The sequence below is a fragment of the Ctenopharyngodon idella genome, chromosome 10, assembly GCF_019924925.1.
Source record: "Ctenopharyngodon idella isolate HZGC_01 chromosome 10, HZGC01, whole genome shotgun sequence".
NCBI lineage: Eukaryota > Metazoa > Chordata > Actinopteri > Cypriniformes > Xenocyprididae > Ctenopharyngodon > Ctenopharyngodon idella.
Genome location: NC_067229.1, coordinates 22985930 through 23009931, shown reverse-complemented (window position 1 = coordinate 23009931; position 24002 = coordinate 22985930). Strand labels below are relative to the sequence as shown.

The 24002-nt window shown below is 41.3% G+C and overlaps 1 protein-coding gene across 3 annotated transcripts in view; it reads right to left on the bottom strand.

Moving 5' to 3' along the window:
• Window positions 1-24002, bottom strand: part of anos1b (anosmin 1b) — a 111704-nt gene that overhangs the window by 78415 nt on the left and 9287 nt on the right. For all 3 annotated transcript variants that reach the window (XM_051908830.1, XM_051908828.1, XM_051908829.1), the window contains one exon: window positions 3591-3638. In XM_051908830.1, the coding sequence (XP_051764790.1) occupies window positions 3591-3638 (48 nt within the window). The remainder of the gene's footprint in view (window positions 1-3590; window positions 3639-24002) is intronic.

The following is a 24002-nucleotide window of genomic DNA, read 5'->3' as shown; positions in this document are numbered from 1 at the left end:
TCTCTTCAGTCGTCCAGGAAGCAAGGAAAGAGAGGGAGTGGCATTGTTCACTGGCTTTTAACCTCTGGTCAAAGTCACATCTCTTAGTTGTTGACCGGACCAATGAAGATGTTGTATTTCCGGGCGATAACATGCCTCCTGTCAGGGCTTTTATGATCGAGCAAGATTTACTGAGTTGATTTACAGCAAGAGTTTTGAAGAAGAACTATTAAAGATTCTTGTAATACTGATGTGTTGCACAGGTATGGACATACCGCATACACAAGCATTTAAATCTTCTCGATACGAACCCATAGACACTAAACATGGCATAATTGAAGTTACCTTAAATGTATCATAAAACATGCGAATACAATGAGTGCAATACAACAACAGCAATAACGGATACCATTTCCTAGGGATGTGCATGTTCATTTATAGAACGGTCTGTCTATAAACTAATGCAGGAAAGTCTGTGTTCTGTGGGGAAAATGCAGGAAAGATGCACGTTTCTGTGTCTCTTCTCTGCTCTTTCATGTGGCAACCACATTCTTTAGCGCAATAAAACTTGTAACTGAGTACTTCTCGGGGGATGGGGGACAGGCCCCAGAGTGCTTTAAACAATTATTGGTTACCTATAACAAATAATTGTGTCTGATTTGTGTCAGTCGTTACATGAGATATATTTAAAAATATTCTTAGTCCTCCAAGGTTTATAATAATTGTTGAATGGATGGTCACATTTTGAAGCCAAAAAAAAAAAAAAGAAGCATTTTATCCATTAAAAAAAAAAAAAAAATCCATACGACTCCAGGGGGTTAATAAAGGCCTTCTGAAGCAAATTGATGGGTTTGTGTAAGACAAATATCCTTATTTATAAAGTAAAATAACGAGCTTCCGGTGCCATACGCATTTGACGTACATCCAAAAACCGTTAACTTCCGCTACGTATTACGCAATGCCAAGACGTTCTATGACATGTAGTACCACCCGTTATAGCGTAGGACATAGTGTAGTACGTCATGGCGTAGTGTAGAACATCATGTCACTGTGTACTACGTTATGGAAGTTAATTCTTTGGACGTACGTTGAATGCGTACTTTATACTTTATAAAGTATATCTCCGATTGTGTTTGTCTGAAAGAAGATAGTCATATACAGCTAGAATGTCTTGAGGGTAAGTAAATCATGGGATAATTTTCATTTTTGGGTGAACTATCCCTTTAAGTATACTTGCCAAGTATACTTCATGTAGTAAGTATACTAAAAATGAATGTTCTAGTATGTACAATGTATACTTGTAAGTGTTCTATTTCAATACTTCTTGGGACTAAATTGGTCCACTTTTTAGTTTATAAAAGTGTATTTTAAGTGTAACAGTAGTGTGTGTGTATGTGTGTATGGGACATTCAGTTTAACAGATCAACTGATCATGCTCTTAAAATATACAAACAAAAAATTAAGATGTACAAAGTCCTTCACAACCAATCAAGACATTACAAGAAAAAAAACAAAAAACAAAACAGTGTCTTTCTGGCCTGCTTCAAACAAATAAACAGGAGCTAATTTCATGTGCACTTTAGAGACACAGCTCAGTCCAGGAGGATGTGAAACAGCTTATTTTCATAAGAAACACAACATTTACTTTACCTGTTATTGGAAAGGCTGACGGTGGATTACTTCCATCTGAAAGCAATTAGGACGGCTTAAACGCTTGGTGTGAGAAATACAGCTTTCAAGAGGAATGTTTTTGCTCTTTTTCATTCAGGGATTTTAAAGCTCAGGCCCTCAGGGTGAGCAGTGGTTGGTGATCAGTGGACGGCAGGCAGAGATGTCTGGGTTTAGGCAATTACCATTAATGAGCTAACCATGTTTACTGGCTTATCAGAGGGCAATTACGGTCGCATATCACTATTCTAAAAAAACTCAGTCTCTGGTAGTCTTCATGGTCTGCTTGAGACTCAGTTCCTCTGATCTAACCCTGCGTTTGAGAGCTAAAAGCAAACACCACTGGCATTGTTTGAGTGAAACCCATTTAAAATCTTGCGATGTAAAATAATTTTAAAAGGTTAAAAAGGCTATAAGTTAGAGTCAAGTCAATGAGTCTGAGTCAATGTTAACATAACTAATATTCCCAAACCAAGCGCATCAACAATTTTGCAACACGATATTGCACATTCTTCCATGTTTCATGACATTTTCTAAGTGAAAATTTCAATGAGTGCCACTATAAGCGCATTCATGAACATGAATCTGGCAGCGGTTTATTACATTGGTTGTTATACGTATTAAGCAGTTCGGAAATGAAATATCCAGTGAGTGGTGCTCTATCACGTTTCAAAATAATGTACCATCTACACTAAACCCTAAACATACCCGACAGTGTTAACAAAAGCAAACACGACATAAAAACACATTTGCTGAAACAACTGTGCCATTTTATCTTGCTTCTACAAGTCTTTGATCTCTAATCGTGACTCGTGTTTAATGGGACTCGTATCGAGTGCTTCACATTTATAAGTGCAGTGCTGTACCAGGTGAGCCATCGGGCAAGTTTACTATGTCAGAAAAGCCACACATATGGAGCTGCTTATGTGATGCAAATGACAAAATGTATTAGTTTACAATTCATCAACTATGTTAAAAGTGTTTTAAGCTCATATAGTAATACGCAAGAAAACCACAAAAAATAAGTCTTTATTAATTGATAATCTGTATTTGACAATATGACAAAAGGATGAAAAGTTGGTCTTTTACTGCCAATAGTGTTTATGTTTTTGGTGTTTTGCAAAAATGTTGGTAGAGGCATGATTTTCCAATGAGTCAAGTCTGTGTATGTCCAAATCCAGGGAACTTTTTTGATAAATCCTAGCAAATGTACTCTAGGTGGAAAGAAAGGTGTGTTGTAAATGCTTATTACCCCCATCATAACCTTAAATAATTATTTCCTAAGGGGCAAACCAACTAGAAAAAAACTAACTTGGTCTTTAAACATGTTCACAATACATTTTACTTCTGTAATGTGACTGATTTTATCCTGGAACTGATGGGATGGTCATAAGTGATCACTATATGACAGATGGTCGGAGGGGGAGGAAGGAATTAAAAATTAAGTTGAATAGGTGACATCAGCTGATAAGATATTACAGAGGTGGAGCAAACTATTACATTTTGATGAAAATTACGAAAACATTTTTTTTCCCCTTTGGAACAATATGCAAACATGACCAACCTCAAAACGATATGTAAGTGTAAGGAAGTATAAGGAACATTAAATATTAAAATCTAAATCTATCTATTTATTTAATAATGTACTGCATCACAAAATGACAGTAATCTGGTGGAAGGAAAGAGCTGTAATAAAAAAAAAAAGTATATAACAGCGGCTTTCAGTGCTGTTTACATTGGGTTTCCAGTTGCCATTAGACATGAGTAAGGTTTAGTGTACGTACAGGGCATGTGGTTTGTATAAAGGCATTGACCTTTGGCCATTTCCACATACTAAAAGGAAATTACATTTGAACAGAGTTTTATTTAGCAGCACTGAGGCAGTATGAGAAGCTGTAAGCTTAATGAATAATGTCAAGCTCATTAATATGAAAACATCTTACCTGTGAACATCTCCTGTGGTTCTCACACCAACCCAACACATGGTCATTCTGAAAGAGACCAAGAAACATATGCAAATGATTGCAATGACAATATATTTTTTTCAACTGTCTCAGAGCACCAAGTATGAATAGTATAAAATAAAGTGGGAATTATATTTTCATATCCCACACTAGAGAAAGCTCTGACAGACAGGGATGTATAAGATGTGTTTTGAGGGTATGGGAAGACTGGAAGTGGTCAGTTTGACATTGACAGGGCCGGATTATCTATAGACGGGATTGGGTGAGTGCCCTGGGGCACCAGCCAATAGGGGGGCACCAAGTGATTAAGGGAATGACTAGACATTTTAAAAAAATTTCATGTTTTGTATATATATTATTTAGCTGGAAAGATACGGATACAAAATGAACATTTAATGATACAATATATACAGAGAGAATATAAAATATATGCATATAAAGAATTGGGATTGGGTCAGGTCACAGTGTATTTACCCCCTCCCATGGATAAGCAGCATCAGTTTAGCGGTTGTGCGAAATGTAATTAAAAAAAAAAGAAAAGATCACGACATATAGCCACCTTTAATATGCAATATCAAGTTTTTTCGATAAATTGTTCACCAGAATATGCTGCCTTTACGTGCTATCGGAAATTTCATAATTCCCACTTAAGAAATCGTGATTACACGATTGTTGCATTCAAGTGCTTTGTTGTCGGAATGACTCATGGAGGCAGTGGTGTGCACAGCGGGGGTGGAGGGGCTTGAGCCCCCGCCCATTTGATCGAGAAAGTGAAAGTGCCCTTTGCCCTCGCATCGCGGTACCCCGCGTTCCCATTTCTCCTCCCCCGGAACGCGATTTAGTCCCTGCCCTCGCGGAGGTCTGTGCATGCCACTGCATGGAGGACACCAGGTTTATTCTTGCCTATTTATTGGGAAAATCTTATTAAAACCAAAATTATAGGCCTATGTAGTGTCCCATGCACTGACAACCATATAAACATTCACAGTGCTATCTAGGTAGTCCGGTGGCTGACTATTCTGTAATTTCGGTCAAATGCAGGCAATTTTCACTGTGTATGAAACATACAATAAGCTTCAAATGTTTACACATATATGTAAATGTTTGTGTGCAATGTTTGTGAAGCTCGTATTTATGATAATTCCGATAGCACGTGAAGCTTTAATTAATGATTTTGCTTGCACAAAGTCTAGAAGAAAGATTTTCTGCTAAAGGTAAGGCTTATGTACCATTATTTCTGGGCAAATATGTGACGCTGTTGTCGATTTAAAATTTGTGGAACGGTTTTCTCTTTTAGATGGTTGCTTAGATGCTTGTAAAGTTCAGTGTGTGTGTTTTGCTGCTGTGCGCATTTGTGGTGCTGAATTCAGCTGTTAAAGGTGCTCTATGTAAGAATGACAGCTAGTGGTTGAAATGGGTACTGCAGTCCAAATTTAAAATATTGTTTGCCCCGCCCCCTCCTCCTCAGACTTGACGCTCACGCGGGTTGCCAGTTTGAAGACACGCAACAGGAACGAGCTCAATTGACACTGGAAGGCGAGGAGACTTACACACTGTAAGATAATTAGTTGATTTATTGATTTATGATGATATCGCGTTTTAATATGCTCCCGTTCATAGAGATTTTTAGATGGATGCTGAGGCTTTTTAGGTCGGGTAGAATCAGGTAGAATCTGCGATCTCTGACCCAGTCTGTTCGCTGGCTTCCATGGCTCCAATTCGCTGCATGTGTTGTCAGCCAACTGGCAACCCGGGGTGGCGAAATACTATTGGGTAAATTGGCAAAGTGCAGTCTTGCACAGACTGAAACAAAAACAGAAATTCCGACACGGAACGCAAATTTCAAAGTAAAATAACTGGCTGTAGCAATGGTTTTCAGAGAAACGAATATGTGAACTGAGCATGTTTATTAAATATCTGCAAACATATATGGTATTTTTATGCTTTAGTACAGTCAAAAACTTACATAGAGGACCTTTAATATGGTTGCTGTGTTTCTTGGGCTTGCTTATTTGTGTTTTTTTTTTTTAATATATGGTTTTGCATGTAGTCCTCATACATGCCTTTTGTGATGGAAATAAAGACATTTAGTATGACATGTTTATGTTGCACTAGCATATGAATTGTATGGGGGGGCACTTCAAATGTGGTCACCCTAGGGCACTACACTGTGTTAATCCAGGCCTGGACATTGAAATACAGCAAATAGGTTTCTAAAAGCACAATTGTGTCACGTAGCACAGGCAAAGAGTTGAGGGTTGAATTGCAATGTAAATATTTAATAAAGGGGTGGTTGATTATGATTTCACTTTTTTTTTTACTTTAGTTAGTGTATAATATTGCTGTTTGAGCATAAAAAAGATTTGCAAAGTTAGGACGTTCAAAGTTCAAAGCAAAGGGATGTATTTTCTTTTAAAGAAATTGCTTTTTTAAGGACTACAACGAGCTTCTTCCCAGGTTAGTGACATCACTAACCCTAAAATTTACATAAACCCTACCCACGAGAACACGCAACAAAGGGGAGAGGCCAATCGTACACTTTGGTAAAAGCATTTTGAGATCATAACATAATATTGTGCAAGGAGATGTGAAAACAAGTCCTTATTAATCCATAATCTGACTCTGTAATCATAGCTGTGTATGAAAATGATTTAAAGTGCTTGCTGTTCCCTTTCGAAAGGGAACTCAACACTGCGTTTAACACGCTATGGGGAACGTCACCACGTGAACTGGTGTCTGAAAGCAATTATCAAATCTCACCAATCCTATTGGCCAGCGACAGCCTATGACGTCATAATAGACGTGACCCGGAAGTATAAAAGGAGCACCTAGAGAAGCAGTCAGTACCTTTTTCGTCTTCAGGGACTGCTTTGTTTGACTGCGATTCTTCAAATCTGGTAAGACATTATGTCTAACAAATGTTTCAGGAAGTGTGTGGATCTGTGTCCCAGGTTTTTGACACCTGATAAGAAAGGGGTTAAGAAAGGGACCGCACGCAGACGGCTCGACGAGTGGTTCCTTTCAGACCATAATCCAGCAGCCCCCATGAGCCTTCCATTCCTTCCCGATCTACATGTTGAGATTGAAAAGGCATGGAAGAACCCGTACTTGGCTCGTATTCACCGACATCAGCGAGCTAATTTCGCTGATGTTGAGGGAATGAGCCAGCATGGGTATGTGTCAATGCCCCCTATTGACAAGACATTTGCAAACTATCTCGTCACAGGGCGGGCACCGACATTGAAAGCTCCGGTCCTGCCTTCGAAGCCCCTTAAGATGACTTCTCGCTTGAACGGCAGGGCATACGCGGCAGCGGGTCAGGGTGGTGCTGCATTACACACTATGGCAGTGTTACAGGCTTACCAGGCTGATCTGCTGAAGGATCTGGATCAGGGGCAGGGTCTGTCCCCTGAGGCAGTGGAAGAGCTGAGCCGCACTACAGATCTTGCTCTCCGGACCACTAAACAGACTGCTGCCTCGGTTGGAAGATCGATGGCAGCAATGGTGGCCACGGAGAGGCATCTGTGGTTGAACATGGCCGACATCGGGGAGAAAGGCTTTTGCCCTCTGAACTGCAGGACTCTAGGAAGAAGAAGGATTTGAGGGAGGTAATCAATTACGGACGCCAGCAGCGTCAGTGATTGATTTCCTCTCCATGAGGGTAGTTACATCTACCCTCTCTTTTCTTCTTCCGTCTCCTGAGTAATGGTAAATTTATACCCAGGCGCTTCTTACAATCAGGCCAAGGGCTGGACCCATGATGAGATTTTTGTGGCCCTATAGGCCCACAGCTATAGCTGGCCTAGGCTAGAACTAGGGTTTAGGTGATATACTGAAGCATTTCACCCCTTTATTACTACCCCTGTCAGGTGAGTGTAGTTTTCCTAGTTCTGGCCTCCTCTTATCAGAGTTGTCAGGCCAAGGCCCATTACCCCTTTGGTGTAGGTGCAAGATAGATAGCAGCTAAGGTAGCAGACTATTGCTAAGTCTCCCTGGTGCCGTTGTCTCAGGTGGTAGGCCCCTTATCACTATGTGAATAAGAAACTGTTAGTGTTGCTGTGGCCCCACTTCCCTAGAGCTTTTCATTCTATACTTTCTTTAAGTCTTTTCCCCTGAACCCCTTGAGTGAAACAGTGTTAGCTTTCTTTTAGCTCCTGTTCCCTAGGGTTCAGTACAGATGTTACTGTCTTTGGTGAAATTTGTTTCAGACTAGTATGAATGAAAAGTGAAGCATTCCCCTGTTTCTCAGGGTTGTTAATGCTCTAGTTCTATTTTGCCCTACACAATGTGAGCTCAATAACTCTATTGCTACCACAGGTTAGCACCTGATTTTCTGTAGTAGGAGGCCTTTTTCTGGCCTCCTTCAGAGCATGGTGACTAAGTTTGTACTGAGTATATTGCCTGTTGGAATGAATAGCTCAGGTTGAGTTTTGTTTAGTGAACAAGCTATTCAGCTTGGTCCTTATGTAGCTCCTTTTAGAGTTTGAACACTGCCACAAGATGTTGCTTGTGTTGTTTGGAGTAGAAAGCTTTGAGCACAATAGCTTATTGTATCACAAATTTTGTTGGTAGATGTTTAGTCAGAGTTTTGCTCACTTAGAACTAGCACTGCCACAGGTTTATGTCCGTGATCATTTGAAGTAGTAGGCCGGTCTTTGGCCTCCTGCAGAGCATGGCAGCATAATTTTCTTTGTACTCCCCTTGCTGTAAGGGTGAAAGGTGTTTTTACCCAGTACATTGCCTGTTGGAATGTGTAGGTCAATTAAGCACAGGTTGAGTTAAGCTAGGTAACCTCATAGTTAGTTCTCAGATTTGGCTCCCTTAGAACTTAGACACTGCCACTGGCTGACGCCTGTGTCTTCTGAAGTCGCAGGTCCTGGTCGGACCTCCCTCAGGGCATGTTGGCTTAAGTTTGTACTCCTCTTGCTTAAAAAGTAAAAGGTGCTTTACTGAGTACATTGCCTGTTGAAATGTGTGGATATATTAAGCTCAGGTTGAGTTAACCTCACTGGACAGTTTGGTTCTTAGATTTGGCTCTCTTAGAGCTTAGACACTGCCACTGGCTGACGCCTGTGCCTTCTTAAGTCATAGGTCCTGGTCGGACCTCCCTCAGGGCATGATGGCTTAAGTTTGTACTCCTCTTGCTTAAAGAGTAAAAAGTGTTTTACGGAGTACATTGCCTGTTGGAATTTGTGGATAAAATTAAGCTCAGGTTGAGTTAAACTAGTTAACCTAACTGGATAGTTTGGTTCTCGGTTTGGCTCCCTTAGAGTTTAGACACTGCCACGAGCTGACGCCCGTGTTTTCTAGAGTCGCAGGCCCTATTGGGCCTCCTTCAGGGCATGATGGCGTAAGTTTGTACTCCTCTTGCTTAAAGAGTCAAAAGTGTTCTTACTGAGTACACTGCTTGTTGGAACGTGTTGAGGTAGACTGTTATGTGGGCACTCTACAGTCTTAGCTGCTAGATAAACTCGTTTTCAGTCAGAACGAGTTCCCATGTTTGTGGACTCTTGCTTTATCAGCAATTGAGCTGCTTTAGGTATGTGGCCTTCACAGGACGCCCTGTAAGTGAATCCCCCACATCTGGGTGTCTTTTAGCAGATTAAGCATGTAGTTTTCACATGTATGGCCTTTGCAAGGCTGCTGTGATATATTCTACATTGTGTAGAATTACTTCATGTTGCTTTTTGGGAGCCTCCATGATTTTGTGCCTACAGTATGGTTTATCTGTTAGGTTGAGCCCAGTACTCCCCTCATTTAGAGGGTTGTTCTGCATAGTACTTAGCTCCCTAAGTCTGGTCAGTGGTTGAAGGCCTCTCTGAGGCCTCCCTGTTGAAGATCAGCCCCTAGGCTGGTTGTACTCCCCTTGATTGGGTCCCTTTAGAGTGCACAGCCTCCTCAGTGCAAATAATCAAGCGCTGAGTAGATCCTAGGATTGAGCAGAGTTTTACTCCCCTCACTGGTAAGGGTAAAATGCGCTAAGCTGAGTCCTGCTCTCCAGGATGCCCGTCTCTACGATCTGGTCTGAGTTGGTTACTGCCTCTTTGCAGTCCCTCTTACTGGATATCTTCTCTGAAGAAAATGATTTGAGACTCTGTGAACAGACAGGTTGTTGGCCAAAACTAGGTTACTTTAATTAGACCAGGTCAGCCTCCCTGGTGGCAATCAGGGTTAACTATGTTCCCCTGACAAGTGACTGGCTAGGGTTCCTTCGGGCCCCCTGGCTACATTCCCTTAGAGGTGCCCTCTTTTCTTCGAAAAGAAGTTTGGTCCCAGAAGCCTTTGAGTGGCCTTGGTAGGCCTTCTTTGGAAGGCCTCTTTGAGGCTTATAGCTTGGACGGTTGGCCATAGGGAATGCTGTCACTGACAGCCTATGTATGACCTGTAGGGGGAGTGGTTCTGGCATTTCAGTTGAAACTGCTAGTCCTGACGTTTGTCTAGCCATTTTTTATGTAACCATGGTTCCCTGAGAACAGGGAACGAGACACTGCATTACCTGCCATACATCGGGGTTGCCTGCTGTGCAGTCCTTTCAGACGATAAGATACTGACTGCTTCTCTAGGTGCTCCTTTTATACTTCCGGGTCGCATCTATTATGACGTCATAGGCTGTCGCCGGCCAATAGGATTGGTGAGATTTGATAATTGCTTTCAGACACCGGTTCACGTGGTGACGTTCCCCATAGCGTGTCAAACGCAGTGTCTCGTTCCCTGTTCTCAGGGAACCATGGTTACATACGTAACCTGAGACGTTTTACTGCCTCTAGTGTTCTGTTCTGTTGGAAGCTGCAGTGATATGTACGTATTGGTACATATTTTGCAACTTGCAAAAATGTTCCCACAAGTACGTATTTCCATGAGACCAGGTTGGTTATAACCGTAATTAAACTGAACTATACCTGTTCTATCTTCATGCAGCATATATTCTCTGACTCTGTAGGCATCTTACAACAGCTCCCACACAAGCAATTTATAGATTATCATGACAGAATATGCTAATCAATGACTTCAAGATAGTTAACTCCACATCAGCTACATAAACTCATCAACTAACCATTCAGAAACGTCCTGTTGCACTCTACATGTTGTCACTTCTTCTTAAGTCTCTCCATCATTGTCCGACTCCGGTTTGAACATAAAAGGCTGAACAGTTTCTGACATTTTCAGTGAGTCTGTGTGAGGTAATCGGAGCTGCAAACATGAGCTCTTGAAACTCCGCCCTCTTCTTGGGAGCAGCAGCTCATTTGCATTTAAAGGGACACACACAAAAATTGAGCGTTTTTGCTCACCCTCAAAAATTGACAAATTTAACATGCTATAAAAAATTATCTGTGGGGTATTTTGAGTTAAAACATCACATACACACTCTGGGGACATCAGAGGCTTATTTTAAATCTTGTAAAAGTGGCATTATATGACCCCTTTAAAGCAAGAAGACAATCTCAGAAGAAGATAGTGACAGGTGCTTTCAAAACACTGCTTTGTGAACTTCGAAATCTTTGCAAATCTTTTGTTTCAAACCAGTGGTTCGAAGTGCGTATCAAACTGCTAAATGGCCGCCCCTAGTGAAACATTTCAAAACAGTTGTGATGTAAAAAAAGACTTGTTTACTGTAATATGTATGAAACCATGAACTAGCGTCTATATCTTTTTTTTTTAAACTTTGAATCAGTTGAACCAATTGCTTCGCAAAATGAATCACTGTATCAAAGCTCTCAAACTCTGGTGACGCCTCCTGGTCAGAATGGTGAAAATGCAACAAAAACTCAGCTCAAACATTAATGAAACACCTTTTGCAACCAACTGGAAATGTTTTATTGAAAGTGTCATCTATTAAAACAATTAACAAATCATCTAATACCATTGTTTTGTTTGTTTTATGGAGAGCTTGGTTAATCAGGCCAATAAGAGACTATTATACAACTCTACATTATACAAATGTGCCAATCAAAATGTCTACAAATGTAGAAAACTGATCAGAGATTACAGTAGGTAAAAAGCTTAATTTCTCTCATCACTAAAACACATGTAATCCCAAAGAATTGCAAAACATGACAGATTAATGAGTAAGGTAAATCAAGATCAGACAAATGACCCAGGGCTAGAAATACACTGGAAAACGAGAACTAAACTATACACAAAAATAAAAAAAACAAAGGAACAGATACAACCAGGAGAAATATAAAGACAGATTCAATAAAATAAACTTCAAAATAGTCTTATACCATAAAAGTCTACAAGATAAATGTGACAAATTGAACAGGTTGCTTTTAAATTCTCATTGGTCAATGAATGCCTATATTGAGTAGCATTAGTTAAAATTTTGGCATCACTTTCTGATGAGTAAACTATTCGGCATATTCCTAAGACAGTTCCCTTTCGAATGGGAACTTACACTGCATCCTAGGACGCTAATGGGGAATGCCGGTGTCTGAAGCACGTCAAAACACGACAATGCCATTGGCCAGCGACTGCCCATGACGTCACTACCGGTGCGACCAGAGTATAAATAGGGTGCCTATAGTACACGTCATCCTCTTTCTTGTCTTCAGGAGCTGTTTGTTTGTTGTGACGTGTCAAAGGCAGTATGGTAGCTAAATCTTTCAGGAAGTGTGTTCACCTATACAATCATCTGTACCCCGTGGATCAGGACCTGCTTCAGCTGAGGCGAAGAGGAGTCTGAGATTGTGGGGTTCTCAGATGGAGCTAGCCAAGGAATTTGAGAGAGGTATGGCTATTTCTCATTCTTCGGTAGCTGACGAGGGCGTCCGATCTGGCTTCAAGCCAAGAAAAGCAGGATGTGGCTGTTGAGGATGATGTTGTTTCTGAATCCTCGCAGCCTGCCTGCCCTGTGTCTGACCAGTTGCTGGAGGTTATGTCTCATGCCACAGACAGATTAGGTCTGCCATGGCGGCGCGAGAAATTAGCTGGTTAGACGGTCGATATCGTTCCAGCCATAATCGCCCAACACTCATGAGCCTTCCGTTTCTTCCCGATCTGCATGCTGAGGTGGAAAGATCATGGAGGAAGTCATATTCGGCTTGTAATCATCCATTTCATCATGATAATTATGCTAGAGTGGAGGGGATGCTTGAGCATGGATATGAGTTGACACCACCAGAGACGCTGATTAGCTATCTCTCGCTGCGAGAGGCATCGTCATTGAAGGCTCCCACTCTGCTGACCAAACTGCTGCGCAAGACATCACGTTTGAATGGCAGTAGGCAGCAACGGGTCAGGCCGGGGCTGCGCTGTACACTATGGTGGTGTTGCAGGTTTACCAGGCGAAAGGCTAAACAAGCACGCAAAGAAGTGCAGTTTGTAATGTAGGCATGTGAGTTGTCATCATCTCTTTTGGATTGATTGTAAAGTATTCTAAAAAATAAACATGTTCTGTCAATCGCCGTCATTTCTGGATAGATCATTTGCTGATTTATTATGAGTTTAAAAGAGAACAAGCGCCGTCGATGCGTCCAGACTGTTAGACAGATGACACAATTTGTTTTCAAAACATAAATATTGTTGTTATATTTATTGAAAAATAAGCATACAATATTATGAAGTAATTAAGTCTATTTCCGCCTAGTAGTTTGTCTCTTTCACTTTCACTAGCAGTTGATTTGTGTAGGATATATAGTGCATATTTGAGGTATTACACTGCAATACATATGAAGATATAGCCAATATTGGTTCAATAGGAGGGGAAATCCTGTCCAAAAAATGATTAAGGCATGATGTTCATTTACTGAAGTGGTTTTCCTTTTCTTTCATTTTACTGTAGGCCTATAGAGTAGGCAAAACAGTTCATTATCCCAAACAGTGGGTGGGTGTGTTAGGGGCCGTTCACGCCTTGTCGTTCGTTATTTCAAATGTAGATACGCAGCAAGTGCACTTATAATAGAAGCGACGCGGTTGTGACGCGCATGCGGTGTGACTCACTCGTTTTTTCCAGGTGCAGGGAGATGAAAAATTTTCAGAATGCTGCAAGCAGGTTATGTGACAAGAACCAACCGATCAGCTTTAGCCTTTCCATAATAACATTGAAAGCTCAGCCGAGATGGATGAACAGCTGATCATAGCTGTACAGGGTGAGTTTTCTCATCTCCATAAATGATGTTTTATTAACAAAATTCGGGAGGAGCAGGTGCAGATAATTAGACTAATTAGCACAACAACAAGAGGTATATATACTGCAGACTTACCTCTGTTCGTTGACAGTTTATCAGCATCCCTCCACCACCCCATCTAATCACTTCTAGTTCTATCTCTCATTACCACATCCGGGGGAGTACTCTGGGTTTGGGCCAAAATTCAGAGCTCGGAGCCATCCCCCCGGACAGCACGCCAAATACGCATTATTTTACTCTATCCAATTATATGTATATGTGAACTCGTGAAATATATCTAGTAGTAGAGCTAGTGCAAGGGCTAGAAATCCATTTATCCTTTGCTGAAACTTCTTCATCTACATGGAGAACGTGGCTCATGATGGCTTAGCAATGGCAGACACTACAGGAGCACAAGCTCCCGAATGCTTTGGAAAGGATGAGAAAGGATGAGGCGCGGCCGGCGTTTTCCATGCGTTTTTAGATGCGACATGTGAACGGCCTCTTAGTCTACTGTAAATAAATTACTGAACAAATTACTACCAATAAAAAAACACATGTAAGAGGTTACCTTAGTTAAAGTTTGATTAATATGCACATATAAAAATAAAAAAAATTATATAAAAATGTGTATATAAAAATACAAATTTTAATAACAGATGTTAAATAAAAAGTTAAGGAATAATATTTGTTTTAAGTGCTTTTTATTAGGATGGGTGTGGAGCGGGGGCCTCCAATATAAATTTTGCCTAGGGCCTCCAAATGTCTAGAACCGGCCCTGCCAGGCCGATCTGCTGAAAGACCTGAACCAGGATCAGGGGCTCACCCCTGAGGCAGTAGCAGAACTGCGCCGCAGTACAGATCTTGCCCTCTGTGCCACAAAATAAACTACTGCTGTGATCAGCCAATGGTGGCAATGGTGGCCATGGAGAGGCATTTCTCTGTGAACCTGGCTGACATTGGGGATAAAGAGAGAAACTTTCTCCTCGATGCACCGGTGTTGCCATTTGAACTTTTTTGCACATCTGTTGAGACAGCGGTCGGGAAGTTCAGAGAGGCAAGGGCACAGTATGCGGCCTTTAAGACCTATACCTTGCCAGTCCAGGCCCACGGCCCAAGCCTCTAGGGGGCTTGGCTTGTCTTGGTCTGGGGAACAAAGACAGGGCCAGAGGGTGAGCATCGCCATTTGCGGTCCTCCCTCTTCCGAGGAGTAGATCGCAGATGAGGCCTGATGCAAGGAAGAAAAAGCAGGATTTGAGGGAAGTCATCCAGTGTAAACGCTTCCAGCGTTCTCATTATGCAGAGGCCGAATAACATCTGCCTTCTCCCTTCCTTGTGAGGCTCATCTTAGCCTCCTTGGTAAGCAGTCTTTAGCATAGAATGTAGCTAGGCTTTAGATGGTCTTTCTGCTGAGGTCTCCAAAGGTATTTATACCAGGCCCTGCGCTAAGCTGCTCTTGTAGCCAGGGTTTCTGGCCATAGGGGATAGAGTCTGTGACGACCGCTGGTGTGTACTGCTAGGACAGGGAACTTGACTCCGGTTAATTCCATTGATGTCATTGACTTATGTCATGGCACTCTCAATCCTTCAGCATTGCGGAGTGGGCATTTGTTTCCCATTAGCGTCCTAGGACGCGGGTTATGAATGTAACCATGGTTCCCTGAGAAGGGGAATGAGATACTGCATCCTGTTGCCATGTTCCAGGCTTTAAGTGGATGACGTGTACTACAGGCGCCTTATTTATACTCTGGTCACACCGGTGGTGACGTCATGGGCTGTCGCCGGCCAATCTCATTGTCATGTTTTGACATGTGCTTCAGACATTGGCATGCCAGAGGCATTCCCCATTAGTGTCCTCAGACACAGTGTCTTGTTCCCCTTCTTAGGGAACCATGGTTATATTTGTAACCTGAGATGTTTTGTATGGTGGCCGAGAGAGCTCAACAAGCTGCAGCAGGAGAAAACACATGCAAATAGAAAAAAACCCCAGTAAATTAAGAAAACATCTTCATCAGTTTGACAACACATGTGCTGCAAATACTCACTACGCAACCAAATACAGAAACGCACTGAAAATACTCACAATGGACATATGATCGGGATGTTAAAATAAACAAAAAAACAGTTGATAATACCTAGAATATCAAAACTGACTGCTTTGGAACAGTCTTCCTAGCATTGTTCGGGAAGCAGACACACTCTGTCAGTTTAAATCTAGACTAAAAACACATCTCTTTAACCTGGCATACACATAACACATCTCTTTAACCTAGCATACATATAACACATCTCTTATACCTGGCATACACATAACACATTATCTACTTCTATAATTCAAATCATGTAAATTGTTAGGCTGCATAAATTAGGTCAGCCGGAAATGGGAACACTTCTCAAAACACCTGATGTACTCGCTACATCATAAGAAGAATGGCATCTATGCTAATATTAGTCTCTCTCTGTTTATCCCGAGGTTTACCGTATTCTGCCAGATCCAGGCCGTATCCAGTTGAGATGAAGGATCTGCGCCTAGATACAGCCCTGAAGCGTCAACTAAACTATCCTCTGTGAAGGCCTCCTTCCCTTTCCTTTCCCTATGTATAGATAAAATGTTTTCAAAATGATTCCAGTTTGCATGGATCCTTGGAAATGACTAATAATTCTGTATTATGTGGGCCAGACAAGTAATTTGGCGATGGCACTTTGTAAAGAAAGACTAAGCGTCTGAGCACATATACATTCAAATCTGCATACCTATAGACTAAACACATAAATGAACGGCAAGAACATATTAAAAGTCTTCTGTTTTTAGATAAAAGGTATAATTTAAGCGGCCCCTAAATTAATAATTAATGATTTTTACAAGGGAAGTGATTCAATCAAAAACTTTAGCTCGATAATAACTTTTTCCTAGAGCTGCTGTAAACCCAAAACAATCTCTGGCCATTAATTTTCCTATTATCACTGTCAAGCTGCTTTGAAACAATCTGTATTGTAAAAAGCGCTTTATAAATGAAGATGACTTGACTTGACTCACATTTCAGGTCATCGACAACACCACTGACGAGTAGACATTAAACATTATGCATGTCCCAGCCAGGTTTGTCACTTGTTGGGGTCCCCTAGAAACATTTTTGTTGTGGTCTTTGCCATTTGCAGTGCATTTCTGTATTTGGTTGCATTGTGAGTATTTGCAGCACATGTGCTGTCAAACTGATGAAAATGTTTTCTTAATTTGTGTGTATTTGCAATGTGTTTTCTTCAGCTGCAACGCATTGAGCTCTCTCAGCCACAGTGGTTTTAACTGTTTAACACAAGATCACCAGACCCCTATCAGTTAATTACTGTTAAATGTAAATTTCTAATATAAATTTGCTGTGGGCCTTAAGTGGCATTTGAAGCTTGAGGTCAGAACTCCTTCCAGCGTGGGGTGAAGTGGGCAAGAATGAATCACACCACAAGAAGCAAACACACCATAACCACAGCCTCAAGCGTACGTCAACTCCAAACCAAACCTTGTTTTGGAAAAGTGCTGGTGAGGAGTTAACCATAGCTAATAAATGACGTCCAGAAGTGTCTGTGTTTAGACTTCTATTACTGTATGTCATAGTGCCAGCATGCACCACAAACATAAAGACTCCTCTGTAACTTCATTTAAAATGCAATCTAAATACTGTTCTAAAATGATGGTAAAAAACACACATAAGAGCGATCACCATGCAGGCGAACACCACAGTAATTCTCAAGACACTCCCTCTGGGTAACCAATATTTATCCTCAGCAAACGTGAGTCACGCCTCCTCTGAGGTCCCACAAAGCTTTTGTGAGGGTTTAATTAGGACTTTAGGGACAGAGAGAGAGCCCATTGTGTGTCATGAAGTCTCCAGAAGTTATCTCCAAAGGAATGCTGTAGCGTAACATCATCTCAGGAGATCACATCAAGGCTAAATCCTTCTTGATGAGCTTCCCAGACTAAAGCTCTCACTCCACACCTTCAAACTAAATCAACTAAACCCGTAACACTTACAGGTTTGTTTCACAAACTTTCATTAAGAGAAAAGAATAAATCCTCTTAGGTTTGTTTTATATGAGTTTCTTTCTTTAAACACAGAAAACAAGAAGGTAAAATTTAAGTTAAATCCTTAGTCTTTGGGGCTGAAGACAAGTCCTGTCCACTTAACAGAGAACAGAGATTTTGTCCCTTAATGAGAGATTTAGATTGAATCATGAAAAACATTTATCCAAAAACTTTCTGTAGGCTGCTATACATCACTGTGGGAAAACAGTTAATGTATATTAAATACCCACAAGTAATCATTAGTGTGGGTCATGAACTGTGATGTGTTTGCTTGGACAGATGAGGATAAATATATGACGGAGCTAAAGCTCAGCTCAAAGGTCTGTCTGTGTCATGTGTCTTCTGAAGCCCAGCCAAAACTAATATACACTTAACATATAACTGATTTATACTTTAAATTCACCCAAGTTAATCCATCAGCTATCTGAAATGCATTGTTAAAAAGGTCAGCAATAAATTAAGTCATTACTTATGTTTCGTACATCTCATCTTCATGTCTCTTAAGCTGTTTTTGTCCATATTCTGAATGACAATGGGACTCAAAAAAAAAGAAATTTTCTTCAATCACTCAAATCAAATGAAAGGGTCGACCAAAAATGAAAAATTGATCTCTTTATGTGATGATATAGTTTTAATTTAGGCTTCTATTCACATATAAACATTGATACACACACACACACACACACACACACACACACAGAAAGCTCATTAAATATGGTAAACAGGGAAGCTCAACCTTACTTGTTTGCCATATTTGATTTCCTCTTTTACACACATACACAGACTATATGGCAACATTAACCTCAAACATCAACTAATGCTAAACCTCATTGGTTCTCGTGCAGTACACTGTACACACAGTGGACTTACCGTTGGGCTAAACTGAGATTTTACCTTACAAAAAGCTCAATAGCTTACAATGACTTGAGTCATTACTAGTTATCATGCTTTTCACTGTTCCAAACAATTAATAATTTCTTCTGAACGAATTGGTAATACTTGAGTCATTACTAGTGGGTTACCATGATCTTCACTTTAGAATTAATTATACATTATGCATCAACCTCATGTTAAGCGTCCTTGGGGTCTTGAAAGGCGCTATATAAATAAAACGTATTATTATTATTATTCACAATAATTATGAACCTGTATATAGTAGTTATTAGTAGTCCTCTACGAGGCATTAAAAAAATAGTAGTTACTGATTAGCTAATAGTGAACTACCTCATTCAACAAAGTGCTATTACTTACTAATTGTTTAATTAGAATTTCTTGTTAGTTAATAGTAGTCACTAGAATGTTAATATTGCGTTACTCATTTGTTCCTGTGTAGTTATTCATTAATGAAGGACAAGTGTTCTAAATTGTTACATTATAATAATTAATTTTTTAACGACAATTATGTTCTTATTTGTTTTTTGGTTTTTGAAATATAAGCATTTAAATGGTGGCTGTCATAACATGACAGATTTATTCAAACATATAAATACTGAAGAACAGGCAGAGCTGGGTATAACTGATTACATGTAATCTGGATTACGTAATCAGATTCCAAAAATGAAGTACTTGTAATTAGATTATTACATTTAAAATACTTAATCAGACTACTGTTACTTTTTTATTGATTGCATGATTATTTGTTATTCTCACAATGGCAGTAAATTATTCATAATTTATTGATTCTCCCCAATTCCTCTTTTTTTTTTAATTTTTCTTTCTAAAAAAAGTCTACTGCTTATATAGGTTCAGAAGGTCTTCCAGGTTTGTGCAACTGCACAGACAGACCAACCACTAGTCATGTGACTATCACTGAAAACTGAGACCCACACAGCAGTTGATCATTGGATTTACAGAAATCATTTTACTTTTAAAAAGTGTTTTCTCAACATTGCAGCATTACATAATGAGCTCCTGACAAACACATTAATTATTAATTATTTGAATTATCATTCATTGAGTCATTTAACCATGTATTAGTGTCTTTGGAAGGCTTTTGTCTTTTAAACACATTAAAATATACAAATTCAAGTCATTTCATATTAACATGAAATGCAGGGATTCCCCAACTTTTCTGTCAGCTGAACCTTCTGAGATTTTAAGTTAGCAAGTTAGGCCAATAATAAAATAATAATAATAATAAAAGAAATTAAGTTCACGATTCTCTGATGTCAATATATATTTTTATCTTTTTTAGTAAGTGTTTATTGCTTTTTATTTTTAAAATTATTTATTTTAAATTATTATGATTTAATTACGTAAAAGCTCTTCATTAAACTCATGAACCCCCTGCAGTTCTTTCACAAACCCCAGTCTGGGAAACCCTGACTTAATGTAATATTTAATACACTATGCTGTTGATAAAAAATGGAATATATTTCAAATGTACGTTACGTTACTAACTACAATGTTTGTCATGTAATTTGGAATCAGTAACTGATTACAATTTGTAAGTAATCTACCCAGCTCTGAGAACAGGTTGAGTAAAAGTACAGTGAATATGCAATATAGTGCATATATTTAGCCAAATTCTCCTCACGCTAGAGTTCATTTTTTAGCTAACTATCGAGTTTATGGTCATTGAATGGCTTTCTGAGGTAAATGTAACGTTACGTGACATACTTTATTGTTCTCAAGCTGTTCTCTTTCATAGGTTCACTCAATGCTGCGTAGCGATGACGCAATGGGAACGCCCGTGGGGCGGTGTAGATTGTCTGAACCTGTATAGAATCACGGCAATTCATTGGCTGAAGGTGTGGGCACCTCCCCAGCTGCACCACATCACTCACTCTTGTACAGTGAACGCGCCATCTGCTCCTCAGATTTCCTTCTTCAGAAGAAGCGATTTATCTGGCCTGTGCTAGTTAGTATTCTTCTTCAGATTTTCCTCTTCGTTGAAGCACAATGGATTTGCGTCGTTGCCAGCCTCTGTGCTCTCGCTTTATTGCAAGCAACGACCCGCACAGTAAGTGTGTGAAATGCCTCGGTTTGTCACATGCTCGCGAGGCTATTTATGGCTCATCTGGCTGCAAGTTTTGTGAGAATTTTAGGCTTAAAACTCTCCGCACAAGGCTTGCTTGTTTTGATAAAGATCTGGCCACTCTCCCCCGATGCTCTGCTGTCGTTGATGTGGCCGAGGCCCCTCATAAAGCCAAGGCCTGAGGATCGGATGTCGAGCTTGAGGCGTTAGAGAGTGAGCAGGCTGGCTATTCCTTCTCTCTCTCTCGCCTACGCGCGCTGCTTCTCCAGTGGAGTTTCTCCATGATTATTTATGCCCCAGTCCAGAGGCACACGATGTCATTTCTTTTGGAATGGAGGATATTTTATTCACCACGGCATCTGATTCTAAGGATTTCGGGGCCGCGGTCAATGCTCTCCCGCCCAGGGGCCAGGAAGTGCGGCCTTCTGCGGCCTACACTGAGCTTGTGGATGTGCTAGCTCATGCTACTGAGAAGCTTAACCCTGAGTGGCCTGACGAGCTTTGCGATTCTCAGTCCTCCAAGCTTGATGAGTGTTGTCTCAGTGGCCAATCGACTTTGCGCCCCATTAGAAGAAAGCTGCCATTTTTCATCTGCCATCTTCACTGCGAGATTTCAAGGCCCTAGAAACAGCCTTTTTCTGCTCGTCTGACTAATGCAGCAGCCTTTGACTTCACCAGCCTGGTTGGCTCTGTGGAGCAGGGCTACACTGCATTCCAGTGGTTGAGGACACGTTGGCCACTCACCTTTCGCCTTCTTCTGCTCCGTCCTGGAAGTCCCACCCTCTTCTTCTTTCTAAGCCCTGTAGGACCACTTCCGCCCTCGTAGGCAAATCCTACATGGCAGCTGGCCAGGCAGTATGGCATTTCATACCATGGCCATTCTTCAGGCCTATCAAGCAGACATCCTTAAGGAAACGGACGAGGGCGAGGGCCTTACATGTGAAGCGGTCAAGGAGCTCCGCAGAGCTACCAACCTGGCGCTGCATGCAACTAAGCACACTGCAAGCGCAGTTGGACGCACCATGGCAGGTTTGGTGGCTGTTGAGCACCACCTATGGCTAAATCTTACCGAAATCTGCGAAAAGAGAAGGTCTTCCTACTGGACGCCTCTATCTCACAGTCAGGTTTGTTTGGAGAGGTGGTCAACACAGTGGTCGACAAATTCCGAATTACTAAGATGCAATCGACTGCCCTTAAGCAGTTTATGCCTAGGAGGGGTCGTAAACCTCCCACTCCTGCCCCCGTGCCCAGGGACTGCTTTGCGCACAGAAAAGAGGCCTCTAGAAGGAGTGATGAGCCGAGACATCCCCCTCCTCGCACGGTCTGGGGAGCTCGTGGCTGTCCGATTTTCCATCTTCTCGCCCCGCCAGCGCCCTGTAGAAGCGTTGACTTGAGGCAGCCAGCTAAACCTGCTGCTTCAGCTTCGCAGGGGCATTCCTGATCTACAGGTCAGGAAACGGAGAGCTTCCACTATCTCAGAAGGGAGATATTTCCCCTTGAGATGCTCTCCCGATCAAAATCTGTTATACCCCCCACCTTATACCCCCCATGCGCGCTTGGGGATACAGAGTCAGTCTGCCAAAACCATCTTCTTGTGTTGGATGGAGACACTCCAGGCTATCTCCGCTTAATACATATTCTCGCTCAAGCTGCTTCACCTACAGAAGAAGACGCATCTGACTTTCTCCCTGTGTCGAATGCTCCAGCCTCTATGTGTCTCCCGGAATGAGAGAGACCTTCTCACCACCCCTGTGGGCCAATCTTCACAGTCAGAGGATGCCTCAGGCCCTCCTCCAGCTGTTTTAGCTCTGTGCCCACCACCTCTCACTGATAGTCACACAGGGAGTCTGGTGGTGGAGCTCCCAGAGCCCGTTTCCACGCAGCCCTTGTCTTACCACCTGGCAGCGTGGAGACTTCTGCCAGGCGTGTCGCACGATCCAATTCAGATACACTCTCCGGTTCCGCCGGAACCCTCCTTGCTTCAATCGGGTTTACCCCACTGTCACGAACAGTGCTCTAGAAACGTCTGTTCTGCAGAAAGAAGTGACATCCCTCCTCCTGAAGGGCGCGATAGAGGAGGTTTCTCCTTCGGACTTCGACTGTGGCTTCTTCAGCCGCCACTTTCTCATCCTAAAGAAGGATGGGGGTATGCGCCCCATATTGGATCTGCATCGCCTGAATTTTTCCTTCTACAAAGGGAAATTCAAGATGCTGATGTTAAAAACTATCCTGATGCAGATTCGAATAGGGGACTGGTTCGTCACCGTGGACCTGAAGGCCGCCTATTTTCATATCCCCCTTGAGTAACCCATGTTCTCTGAACAGGGAACGAGATGCTGTGTTCGCTGCCAAGCTCCTCTCGCTGCTGAAGGGGCTTCTTCTTCGGTGGAAAATCTGAGGAGCAGATGACACGTTCACTGTATAAGAGTGAGTGATGTGGTATCGCTGGGGAGGCACCATCAGCCAATCAGCCATTGAATTGCCCACACCATCAGCAAATGAATTGGCATCATTCCATATGGCTTCAGACAATCTGCACTGCCCCAAAGACTTTCCAATTGCATCATTGCTACGCTGCGTCTTATTCCCTATTCAGAGAACATGGGTTACGCAAGCAACCCGAGACGTTTTATTGATGTCTTTCTGCAGTTGGAACACCAATTGAGTGATTACATGAAACATGGTACATTTCAGTAAGTTGTACTGTATCTTACAACATTCCTTCTGATCTTCATTCATGTTTATTTGGTGCTGTAACTAGTGGTAAAGAGGAAGAGATGATGAGTTCACAAGCCGCTTGAACTGAGGCACTACATCAATCTGCCATGACACATTAATGAACATCAAAACCACATTTTTTGTTTGAATTCGTAATAAAATGGACAGAATTTGAAATCTGAGACATGTTTTATATCAAAAGTAACAAAGTACAAAGCTTATTGTGATTTATTGGATGAGGCAGGCTACAAAGTTTTGTTCATTCATCAACTGAAAACAGCATAGATTTAGGAACTTTCCTGTAAAGTGAGGATGCTTTAAAAATAAATTCATGATAGTTTTATTTTATTTATCAATGAATGTCAGTTACTTAAATCACATCAGTATTTGACATGTCACCCTTTGCCTATTGTCACAGTTTGTGACTGTAGAGAGTGCACAACGAAGGAATAGCAACAAAATAGATTTATTCAAAACTACAATGAAACTCAGGCGATTGACAGACAAAACAC